General features: G+C 54.2%; 1 protein-coding gene and 3 pseudogenes across 1 annotated transcript; all 4 read left to right on the top strand.

Annotated features, from left to right (window-relative positions):
* Positions 1-1303: 1303 nt before the first annotated feature.
* On the top strand, positions 1304-1600 carry LOC128091629 (feather keratin 1-like). Its single transcript, XM_052704966.1, has one exon. It carries the CDS (start codon positions 1304-1306, stop codon positions 1598-1600), a length of 297 nt encoding a protein of 98 aa, XP_052560926.1.
* Positions 1601-4333: 2733 nt separating this feature from the next.
* On the top strand, positions 4334-5011 carry LOC128091619 (feather keratin 1-like; annotated as a pseudogene).
* A 1926-nt stretch (positions 5012-6937) lies between these two features.
* LOC128091635 (feather keratin 1-like) lies at positions 6938-7590 on the top strand (annotated as a pseudogene).
* Positions 7591-9827: 2237 nt separating this feature from the next.
* On the top strand, positions 9828-10508 carry LOC128091645 (feather keratin 1-like; annotated as a pseudogene).
* The last annotated feature ends 2089 nt before the right edge of the window (positions 10509-12597 follow it).

The raw sequence follows: 12597 nt of genomic DNA, 5'->3' as shown, positions 1-12597 counted from the left end.
ACAGTCCGGGATTTCCTCTTCACTTCCCCAGCGGCACAGGACACTTCCACAGATATCTATTTTGCCACTCTTCCTTCTTCCTTCTCCTTCAAGACAGCAGGGCTATGAGCTCTGTCCCGCACATCACAAGCCCCTCCCAGGCGCTCTGACCTCTCCAAGACAAATGACGGCACCCTTGCAAGGACATCTCATGGCTCCCTCAGCATTCATGGGGAGAACCAGGCCGACCTCACAGCCTTGAGCACGTCCACCCTACTTCTCTTCATCTTCCTTAGCAACAAGCGCCATTCACCTCAGCAGCAAGCCACAGAGCACTCACCTCAGCTGAACGGGGGCATGAGATATGATTTAGTGGCCTGTGGTAGCAGTGGTGGTGGGAGGACGGTTGGACTAGATGATCTTGTCGGTCCTTTCCAACCTTGCGATTCTATCATTCTATCATTCTAGGGCCTGCAACCTTCAGCCATGTGCTTGACCACATGGCCGGGAGCGGCTCACGGCTGCATCTCCACGTAGCATGCATGCTTCCAATTTCCCTGTGCAATCTCCAAATCCTCACGGCAACCATCAAAGGCCATGCAGAGAAACGGCCTCAGCCAACTGACATTCGACTCCACAGGGATCCCACAGCGTCTGCTTCAGGCTTCCATACCTCGAAATGGGATCCTCACCACACAAGGCACCACACAAACCACCCTACATCAGTGCTACGCTGTGACCTCACTCCTGAGACCACAACTCTTCCATGCCTGACGTGCATCTCCCAGCCACCATCATGAGACACACCTTCCAAGTAAATGCAACAAAATTGTCATTTTCCCTTAAAAACTGCCGGCAAGGTCAAAGGATCAAATCCACAACAAAAGGTAATGAAAAGGGAGAGCTGTGGAAGGCAAACACACCCCACCTCATGACTGGCCAGGCTCTGGCACGCAAGAGCTGCTCACTGCACAACGCTGCCATGCGCAGAGGCTCTCTCCAAGCCCTCAGGCACTCACACAGCAGCATAAAAGCCGGCCCTGCGCCTCGCTCCCTCACACCACTCTCCTGACACCTTCTCCTCTGAAAACCTCCAGGTGAGCCTGCACCCTGCTGCCCTCCTTCAACCAACACACTTGGCCCAGCTCTCCACAAGTTCTCTGCTCTCACCCCCTGTAGCCTTCCTGCTTCCCCACAGCCACACTGCCCACAGCTCCACATCACGAAACCCCACTCCCTGGGAACCCACCATTGATTCTTTCACCCCTCAAAACCCTGCACTCACCCAACGCCCTCTCTTGCAGAGACCCTCCACCCCACAGCCATGTCCTGCTACGACCTCTGCCGCCCCTGCGGACCCACCCCGCTGGCTAACAGCTGCAACGAGCCCTGTGTCAGGCAGTGCCAGGACTCCCAAGTCGTCATCCAGCCTCCTGCCGTCGTGGTCACCCTGCCGGGACCCATCCTCAGCTCCTTCCCCCAGAGCACCGCCGTCGGATCCTCCGCATCAGCTGCCGTGGGCAGCGCCCTCGACGCCCAGGGAGTGTCCATCTCCTCCGGTGGCTTCGGCTTCGGAGGCCTGGGCTGCTTCAACGGCGGGAGAGCCCGCTACCCCTGCTAAGGGCCTGCGCCCACACCCTGACACCAAACACCTGCACCCTGCAACGCGCCTCACGCACTGACCACGCACCTCTGGGTCACTGACAGCACATGGCATCAGCACCTCTTCAACCATGGCTCTTCATTCCTCGTAACAAAGAAGCAAGCAGGGAAGGGGACCTGACAACACTGCTTACAAGGAGGGCCTCTGAAAAATTTAATATCTTGAACGTACTTCTCTAAATCCTTTTCTTTCTCTACAGATGCTGATGGTCATGCTACATGCACTTAAGGCCTTGGCTTTCAGTCTTCGTGCTCCTTCCTTTCATGTATTTTCCTCAATAAAGTTCTCTTGCACACCAGCCTCACAATTCTCTCCATCCTTTCTTCAGCAAATGCTCTTCACACTTCTCCCATTCGAAAGACACGGCTCAAGAGGCCATTAGGATGGGACCAAGGGGGCTCCATGACCTCCCCTGCCACTAATGGTACCAGCAAGAACAGTTAGGGCAGCGACTGGGCTTCCAGCACATCACGCAACATCTATGCTTGCCCACACAAACTCTTGGGCACACCAACGCCCTTCTGCCCATGTCCACTGAAACAACCTCTCCATGGCAGCACACCCCAGCAGGATTCTCCTATAATGACCAAAAAACCACAGACACAGAATCCTTTACCTGTCAAAGAATTTGTAGTGACCACGCTGTCCTACTGTCCCGCTCAAGCACACTCAGGTACAGCTGTCAGACAGGGAACTCTGCCCATATTTTCAGTACCTCAAATGACAGGGACTACACCAATTATTCTGCTGGGTAACCTGTTCCACCCCTTGCCCCCCTCACACTGGGAAAAGCTTCCTTTCTCTTCCAAGGAAGGTTCAAATTCAGTGCTGTCCACTGTCCTTTCTTCTGGCAGCAGACGGTCATGCAAAAGGGCTGGCTCTCTTCTCATCCTTCCCTAACATCTGGGATTTATACGCAAGGACAAGATCTACCAAGAGTATCCTTGTGTCCCGACTCAAAACTGCCTGCTGTCTCAGCTTCTCCACATCGTAAGGAAGCTCCAGGCCCATCAGCACTGGGGAAACCCTGCACTGGAGCTGCTCCACCATAGCCATGACTGTCTTCCACCTGGGAAACTTAAACTTGAATCACCTGCACTAAACAGAAATAAAAGAGTGCATCCTCCAGCGTGCTAGCGATGCTCTTCCCAACGGCCTTCTGGAGAACGATGAACTCTTTTGTCACACGGCTGCGTTGTTGCCCTACCATCACCTTGCTCGCCAACAGCAAAACCCAGGTCCTTCTCAGCAAAGCTGGCTGCCACCCTCTCATTTCCATTGCTCCCTGTTACTGCTTCCCATCTGCAGGACTTCACTTTCCTCTCATGCTGCCTCTGGATGTCCCTCTGTGACACACAACCCAGCCTCTCCACATCCTTCACAAACGAGGACTATTCACCTGGGCCATCTGCTGCTCCTTCCCATCTTCTACCATTTGCAAACTCACTGGGATCTCTACCATCGCCCAGCTTTCTAATGCAGGCGCTGAACAGTGCTGGCCTTACTACCGAGCCTTGACACAATCGGGGCACTTCACCACACCGCTGCATTCAGCCACTTTCAAGCCCACCCCTGCGTCCTCTTTGACAGTTTCTCTGGGATCGCGCCATGGGAGGAAGCCTCAATGCCTTTACTAAAGGCAAGGCAATCAACTGTCACGGCCCCCCGTCATCCACCAGGCACATCACTTCAGTGTAGAGGAAACTGAGGTGGCTTTGTAAACCCACTGCCTTCTGCGAGGATTGCCTTCACCTCCTCCCCACTGACTAACATCAGGTCAACCAGCCTGAAGTTCCTCTAAACTTCCTTCTTCATTTCTTGAACGCAGGAGGGAGATGAGTCTCTTCCATTCTTCAGGAATCACTCCGATTCACCAGGACCTTACAGGGTCAACTGAAAGGGCCTTACAAAGACATCAGGCGCGTCCCTCAGCATCTGTGGGAGAAACTTGTCAGCTCCTGTACACTTTTGCACACCCAGGAGCACAACTTCTTCATTTGATCCAGCAACCGGCAGCATGCATCTTTCCCACATCCCACCGGGCAGCACAAAGGGAACTCCAGATGGCACTGTGTCAGACCAAAGCCCAGGCTTCCATCTGAATGATCCCCAATAAGGGTGGCATAGAGAGAGGACACTGGGACCTTTCTGGGACTAAGGCAGTACTCCCAACTCCAAAAGCCCTGTCAGCTCTGACACAGCCCCACACAGAAAGCATCCTGCTCTGGTTGTCCACCCCAGGCGCACTGCAGGCAGCCTCCTTTCTGCGGCTGCACCTCTGCAGGCACCAGGGGCAGCAGACACCTGAGCAGGCAGAGCTCCCAGGGGGAGAGGGAGATGGGCTGAAGACTGCTTTGTCACGTGGGACAAAGGCAAGGAAGGAGGCAATGCAATTCCACTGGCAATAAAGCCCAAGAGGCACAGAAGCCTGGACCAGCTTGACAAGGATGCCAGGACATGGTGTACACACCTCACAACACAGCCACAAACCACCACCACAAGTGCCACACGGTGACCTCACTCCTGATACCCACCCACCACTCACACTTTCAGCACGTATGGACTCAAATACCAGTCCCACGTGAACACTGCCAACAGGGTCAAAGGAATAAATCCACAAGAGAAGGAAATGAAAAGGCAGCATTTGGGGAAGACAAAAACACATCGTGTCATCACTGGTCAAGCATTGGCATGCAAGAGCTGTTCGCTGCACGCAATGCTGCCATGCGCAGAGGCTCTCTCCAAGCCCTCAGGCACTCACACAGCAGCATAAAAGCCGGCCCTGGGCCTCGCTCCCTCACACCACTCTCCTGACACCTTCTCCTCTGCAAAACTCCAGGTGAGCCTGAACCCCTTGCTGCCTTTCTTTCGCCACCCCACCTGGCCAGACTCTCCATATCTTGCTCTGCCCCCAGACTCTGCAACCCTTCCAGCTCCTCTCTGTCATTCTCCCCATAACCCCAAACCAGGCCTCCCCGTTGACTGAGAACCCAACGCCATTGCTTCACTCACCCCTCAACACCCTCCGCTCACCCAACACCCTCTCTTGCAGAGACCCTCCACCCCACAGCCATGTCCTGCTACAACCTCTGCCGCCCCTGCGGACCCACCCCGCTGGCTAACAGCTGCAACGAGCCCTGTGTCAGGCAGTGCCAGGACTCCCAAGTCGTCATCCAGCCCCCCACCGTCGTGGTCACCCTGCCGGGACCCATCCTCAGCTCCTTCCCCCAGAGCACCGCCGTCGGATCCTCCGCATCAGCTGCCGTGGGCAGCGCCCTCGACGCCCAGGGAGTGTCCATCTCCTCCGGCGGCTTCGGCTTCGGAGGCCTGGGCTGCTTCAACGGCGGGAGAGCCCGCTACCCCTGCTAAGGGCCTGCGCCCACACCCTGACACCAAACACCTGCACCCTGCAATGCGCCTCACGCACTGAGCTCACGTCTCCGTCTCACCCATGGCACAAGGCCACACCAGCCATGGATCTTCTTCTCATGGCACAAAACAAGCAAGCAGGGAACAGCCTCAGAACTGGCTGTCTGCAATCATGAGGGCACTTACTTCCTTCTGTCTTTGCACCTTACATCGTCAGCTTTCCACTTGATGATCACCAAGTGGATCCTTCCTTATAGTGTGTTTTCCTCAATAAAGTTCTCATGCATGCCAGCAGAAGATTCCTCCTCTTCATTCCTCTGCTTAACGCTCTTTCCATTTCACCCACTACAAAGACATGGCTCTAGACATGAACATGTTGGGTCCAAAAGGGCCCCACGACCTCCTCTTGCAACCACGTCACCTTGTCAACAAGAGCACTGGTGGCTGGCAGATGGCATTCTGCTCATCACATGTTATCTTCTACAAAGAAAGGGAAATAGTCCAATTGCACTGCTCAAGAGCAGTCAGGAATAGCAGGCTGTCTAAAGTCAGCTCCAGTCCCATCACCCTGGCTTTTCATGATGATACTGAACAGCACTGGCCTCACTTCCCAGTCTTGGCCAAAACAGCTACGAACTCACAACATCACGACTCTGTTTTACTCACCTCAGACCTCCGGACCCTTGTGTTCAGCCACTTTACAGACCAACTCAGCATCCATTTCCCTCTACAGATCGCACACACTTTGCCCATCAGCACATCCAGGGAGAAAACCTCAAAGCCTTCGCTAAAGGCAAAGGCACTGCACGCCCTCATGCGCAAAGCTGCTCACTTCAAAGTAGAAAAACACAGGTAGGTTTGCCCTTTCGTGCTCTCTATTCCCACCACTTCTTAGCCAGTCGGAGGGAATCCCATGACAGCTATCCACATTGAGCACTCCCCATCATGTTCTTCTTCCTCTGGCATATGGCAACACAGTCCGGGATTTCCTCTTCACTTCCCCAGCGGCACAGGACACTTCCACAGATATCTATTTTGCCACTCTTCCTTCTTCCTTCTCCTTCAAGACAGCAGGGCTATGAGCTCTGTCCCGCACATCACAAGCCCCTCCCAGGCGCTCTGACCTCTCCAAGACAAATGACGGCACCCTTGCAAGGACATCTCATGGCTCCCTCAGCATTCATGGGGAGAACCAGGCCGACCTCACAGCCTTGAGCACGTCCACCCTACTTCTCTTCATCTTCCTTAGCAACAAGCGCCATTCACCTCAGCAGCAAGCCACAGAGCACTCACCTCAGCTGAACGGGGGCATGAGATATGATTTAGTGGCCTGTGGTAGCAGTGGTGGTGGGAGGACGGTTGGACTAGATGATCTTGTCGGTCCTTTCCAACCTTGCGATTCTATCATTCTATCATTCTACGGCCTGCAACCTTCAGCCATGTGCTTGACCACATGGCCGGGAGCGGCTCACGGCTGCATCTCCACGTAGCATGCATGCTTCTAATTTCCCTGTGCAATCTCCAAATCCTCACGGCAACCATCAAAGGCCATGCAGAGAAACGGCCTCAGCCAACTGACATTCGACTCCACAGGGATCTCACAGCGTCTGCTTCAAACTTCCATACCTCGAAATGGGATCCTCACCACACAAGGCACCACACAAACCACCCTACATCAGTGCTACGCTGTGACCTCACTCCTGAGACCACAACTCTTCCATGCCTGACGTGCATCTCCCAGCCACCATCATGAGACACACCTTCCAAGTAAATGCAACAAAATTGTCATTTTCCCTTAAAAACTGCCGACAAGGTCAAAGGATCAAATCCACAACAAAAGGTAATGAAAAGGGAGAGCTGTGGAAGGCAAACACACCCCACCTCATGACTGGCCAGGCTCTGGCACGCAAGAGCTGCTCGCTGCACAACGCTGCCATGCGCAGAGGCTCTCTGCAAGCCCTCAGGCACTCACACAGCAGCATAAAAGCCGGCCCTGCGCCTCGCTCCCTCACACCACTCTCCTGACACCTTCTCCTCTCAGCTCTTCCAGGTGAGCCTGAATCCCTTGCTGCCTTTCTTTGGCCACCACACCTGGCCTAACTCTTCATACCTTGCTCGGCCCCCAAACTCTGCAACCCTTTCACCTCCTCTCTGTCATGCTCCCCACAACCCCAAAACAGGCCTCCCCGCTGCCTGGGAACCCAACGGCTTTGCTTCCCTCACCCCTCAACACCCTCCGCTCACCCAACACCCTCTCTTGCAGAGACCCTCCACCCACAGCCATGTCCTGCTACAACCTCTGCCGCCCCTGCGGACCCACCCCGCTGGCTAACAGCTGCAACGAGCCCTGTGTCAGGCAGTGCCAGGACTCCCAAGTCGTCATCCAGCCCTCCACCGTCGTGGTCACCCTGCCGGGACCCATCCTCAGCTCCTTCCCCCAGAGCACCGCCGTCGGATCCTCCGCATCAGCTGCCGTGGGCAGCGCCCTCGACGCCCAGGGAGTGTCCATCTCCTCCGGCGGCTTCGGCTTCGGAGGCCTGGGCTGCTTCAACGGCGGGAGAGCCCGCTACCCCTGCTAAGGGCCTGCGCCCACACCCTGACACCAAACACCTGCACCCTGCAACGCGCCTCACGCACTGACCAGGCACCTCTGGGTCACTGTCGCCACATGGGATCACCAGCTATGGCTCTTCTTTTCAGGGCACGAAACAGGGAAGCATGGATCAACATCAGACCAGGCTGCCTGGAAACATGACCGCTTAAACTTTCCTCTGTCCTTGCACTTGAAATTGTGCTCTTTCCACTTGGCGATCACCAAGTGGATCCTTCTTTTTAGTGTGTTTTCCTCAATAAAGTTCTCTTGCACGTCAGCCTCAGATTCCTCCTCTTCCTTTCTTCGCCCAATGCTCTTTTTACTTCACCCACTACAAAGACATGGCTCTAGAAACCATCAGGTGTGCTCCAAAAGGTTCCCAAGCCCTTTTCCTCTATGAGGAAAAAGAGTATGAAAATCTTTGCTCAATTTCATAGAAATTATGTCTGTTAGGTACACTTATCGAACTATATCGTCAATGTTCTCATAAAAGCATGTGCCCCCAAAGCAGGAAACCTAGAACGCCCAGGCCAGGCTTCCACGGCTGTTTGAAGCTGGCAGCTCCTCTGACAACAGAGACACAAACCATACTGCACAAGTGCCAAGCCATGACCTCACTGTCAACACTGCTCATTTTCTGTGCTTTGGCCACTACTTCCGCGTGCCGTGACACGAAGGTGCAACATCGCTCCTTTGGCTTCCAGCGCACTCACTTGAAAGGTGCCGCCGGTGCAACATGGGCACGTCCTCAAGAAAAGGACGCAAAAAGCAGAGCTGCTGAAAAAACAACTCATAGCACATGATGCACAGCTCTACGGGATGTCAGATCAGCTTGCGTCCCAGACAAGAGTCCCTTAACACTCCGCTTAGGGGTAAACATGAGGAACTGGCCTCCAACTGCACTTGCTGCCCTGCAGTAGAAGGCTCTGGGCTCAGGCCTTCAGCCAGCTGCTTTCCGTCCACCTCACTCTCCACTTGTCGAACAATGCTGGTTCAGCTTCTGGACGAGCACAGCATGGGAGACCAGCTTAAATCAGGCAATTACACAATCACACAACGGTGAAGGTTAGAAGAGAACTTAAGCACCATCCCTGCTGTGGACGGATGGGTCCCCAAGATCATGCTGACCAGGGCCTGGACCAAGCAGGCCTGCTGTGCCACCAAAGATGAAGAATCCATAAGCAGAATGGGCAGCCTGGGCCAGATCCTCACATTGCCTGAGTCAAGAATTTCTTCCTTACATCTAAAACAAATTTCTCCTCAGTCCTTTAAACAGCCCTATTGCAATCAGACCGTGTAAAAAGTTGGTTCCCTTCCTGCTTGTAAGCTCCCTTCAAGTACTGGAAGGCCACCGTCAGATCTCCCTGGAACCAACTCTTCTCCAGGCTGAACAAGCCCAACTCCATCAGCCTTTCTTCACTGCAGATGAGCTGTATTCTTTGATCTCCTTTGTGACCCTCCTCCAGACCCACTGCACGCAGCTTCCTCAGCATTCCTTGCTGACACCCGGAAAGCAGGCCTCACACACCTAGGCACATCCCGTTCAACAGCCTCCCTTTCTACTTTGCTCCATCTTCTCCAGAAGAGGTCATGAAGGGGCTCATGGCTGCTTCATCCATTCGCACACCCACCAATAAACGACCCCAACATCTCAACTCCACACATTGCACTCCTCAGTCTAAAGATATTAAAACCATCGTGGATGGCCCGATGCTGAAACAGCACAAAAAAGCCTGCCTCCCTGCTCCAAAACACAATTTTCAAAGCAAAAACGGAATCAAGGTGTTGACACAGCACACCCAATGCAGAAGACAACCACTAAGCTCAAGGAAAGCAAATTCAGTAGAAGGCAGGCAGGGAGTGCAGTGCAGTGCAACTAGCAGCGTCTCAAGCCAAACGCACCTGGGAATCACAGAACAGCCCTCTAAGGATGCCTGCAATGGGGTCCGCACCTCACAAAGTGGCCACAAACACGACTGCATGAGTAGCACACAATGGCATCACTAACGAGACCACATCACTCCTCCAAAGCTTTGCACAAGCCTTCCAACATCTTCCAAGAGATGCGCCTTCCTCGTCACTCCAGTCACACTCAAAAATGCCAACAGGGTCAAAGGATCAAACCCACAACACGAGGAAATGAAAAGGAAGTGTTTTGGGAAGGCAAACACACCCCACCTCATGACTGGCCAGGCTCTGGCACGCAACAGCTGCTCACTGCACAACGCTGCCATGCGCAGAGGCTCTCTCCAAGCCCTCAGGCACTCACACAGCAGCATAAAAGCCGGCCCTGGGCCTCGCACCCACACATCACTCTCCTGACACCTTCTCCTCTGCAAGCCTCCAGGTGAGTCCGCACCCTGCAGCCCTCCTTCACCCACTGCACCTGGCCAGGCTCTCCACAACTCTTCTGCTCCCACCCCCTGCCTCATACCCCATACCTCGCTCTGCCCCCAAACTCTGCAACCTTTACAGCTCCTCTCTGTCATGCTCCCCACAACCAGGCCTCCCCGCTGCCTGGGAACCCAACGGCTTTGCTTCACTCACCCCTCAACACCCTCCGCTCACCCAACACCCTTTCTTGCAGAGACCCTCCACCCCACAGCCATGTCCTGCTACAACCTCTGCCGCCCCTGCGGACCCACCCCGCTGGCTAACAGCTGCAACGAGCCCTGTGTCAGGCAGTGCCAGGACTCCCAAGTCGTCATCCAGCCCTCCACCGTCGTGGTCACCCTGCCGGGACCCATCCTCAGCTCCTTCCCCCAGAACACCGCCGTCGGATCCTCCGCATCAGCTGCCGTGGGCAGCGCCCTCGACGCCCAGGGAGTGTCCATCTCCTCCGGCGGCTTCGGCTTCGGAGGCCTGGGCTGCTTCAACGGCGGGAGAGCCCGCTACCCCTGCTAAGGGCCTGCGCCCACACCCTGACACCAAACACCTGCACCCTGCAACGCGCCTCACGCACTGACCACGCACCTCTGGGTCACTGATGTCACATCGGCTCACCATCTACGGATCTTCTTTTCAGGGCATGAAACAGGGAAGCATGGAACAACATCAGACCAGGCTGCCTGGAAACATGACCGCTTAAACTTTCCTCTGTCCTTGCACTGGAAATTGTGCTCTTTCCACTTGGCGATCACCAAGTGGATCCTTCCTTTTAGTGTCTTTCCCTCAATAAAGTTCTCTTGCACGTCAGCCTCAGATGCCTCCTCTTCATTGCTTTGCACAATGCCCTTTCCACTTCACTCATTACAAAGACACGGCTCTAGAAACCATCAGGTCTGCTACAAAAGGGTCCCAACAACCTCCTCTTGCAACTGTGTCTCCAACAAGAGCTTTGGTGCCTGGCACATGGCCTTCAACACATAATACATTATCTACTCCTACACTAATCAAGTCTTGGCCACATTGACGCTCTTCTGCCCATGCTCTCTCATACAACACCTCTGGGTCAGCACACATGAAGAACACTTACTCTCTTGACTATGGACAGTCCAACACATTCATTTACCCTTTGGGACACAAATATCACCACAGTCACCTCAGACCATGACAGACTGCATCCACAGAGTTCACCTAGGAATTACTCCAATCCTCATTCTGAACAACAAATGCAGGGCAAGAAAATAGCCTCACTCCTTGACACTCAACTCAACTGCTGTGTTTCACCAACCCGCCCTTTCTGACAGACCCACTCACCCTCTGCCTCGTCACCCTCACAGCTCATCCCAGATCTCACCAACCAGCCCAGCAGACCCCCATCAAGAACTGTGCCAGACTGACGTCCACGCTGTGAATGTGTGTGATTTCTCCCCAGGAAAAGGGAATTCCAAAGCAGCAGTCCTGACATCACACAGCATGCTAGCCCTGCACCAGGCATGTGAGGACAGCGTCCTGCTCTCACAAACAGCCCTCCCCTGCCTGCTTGAACAGCTCCAAGGAGGGCCCTAAGCAGGCATGGCACAAAACAGGCAGCCTCCTTTCTCCCAGATACAGCCTTCCAACATCAAGAGGCATCCAGCCAGCCATGCAGCACGCCCAGTGGGGAAGACAAGAGCTAAAGGCTGGCTAACCAGCTCAACGAGCTCAGGGAGGGAACAAATGCAGTGGAATCAGACAGTACCCAAGGATGGGGCTGTTGGAAGGGACCCGCAAGGATACCTGAGTCCAACTCATGCCTCCACAACGCGCTCCTTAAAAATTAAATGGTGGATCTGAAGGCATTGCCCAATGTTTCCTGAAATCCCACAGCCATGGTGCATCTCACACCCTTTAGAAACCTGTTCCATGCCCACTGCCCTCTGGTGCAGAACCACAGTTGAAAAAAGCCTTTGAGTTGGACTTGTGAGGCAACAGTTCACTCAACGCTTACTGTCTTTGCCTATATCTGTGCTAGATGTTTTCCCCAGAACCATATGGAGAAAAACTAGGAAAATCTTGGCAGAAATCCTTAGAAATTACGCCTATTGGGATCCCTTGGGGAATGACGTGGGTATTCATTTCAGAAAGGGAAGAGCCATCTTCTCCAACCTGGGACACCCAGAATGCCCAGTCCAAGCTCCCACGGCTGTTTGCAATTGGCAGCTCCTCTAACAGCAAAGCACAAACCATATTTCACAAGTGCCAAGCCATGACCTCGCTGACTCCTTTTCTGTGCTTTGGACACAGAATCTTCCGCATCCTCTGACACCAACGTGCCAAATCCCTCCTCTGCCCTCCAGTACTCTCACTTGGAATGTGCCACCAGTGCCAAATGGACGCGTCCTCAGGTATGCACAAAGGCAGACTGTTGGAAGAGCAACTCATAACTGATGACACGCAACACTCCGCGATGCAAGAGCAGCACGCAGCATGGAGAGGAGATCCTTAACAGTCCACTGGTAAGCAGGAGGAACTTACCTCCAACTACACTTGCTGCCCTCCATCACAAGGCTCTGGGCCCAGGCCTTCCACCAGCTGCTTTCCGTCCACCTCGGAAGCTCTCCACTTGTCT

This window comes from Tympanuchus pallidicinctus, unplaced genomic scaffold (genome assembly GCF_026119805.1).
Source record: "Tympanuchus pallidicinctus isolate F22 unplaced genomic scaffold, pur_lepc_1.0 scaffold5, whole genome shotgun sequence".
Classification (NCBI taxonomy): domain Eukaryota; kingdom Metazoa; phylum Chordata; class Aves; order Galliformes; family Phasianidae; genus Tympanuchus; species Tympanuchus pallidicinctus.
The sequence above is the reverse complement of the archived record's forward strand: the minus strand, read 5'-3'. Positions and strand labels throughout refer to the sequence as shown.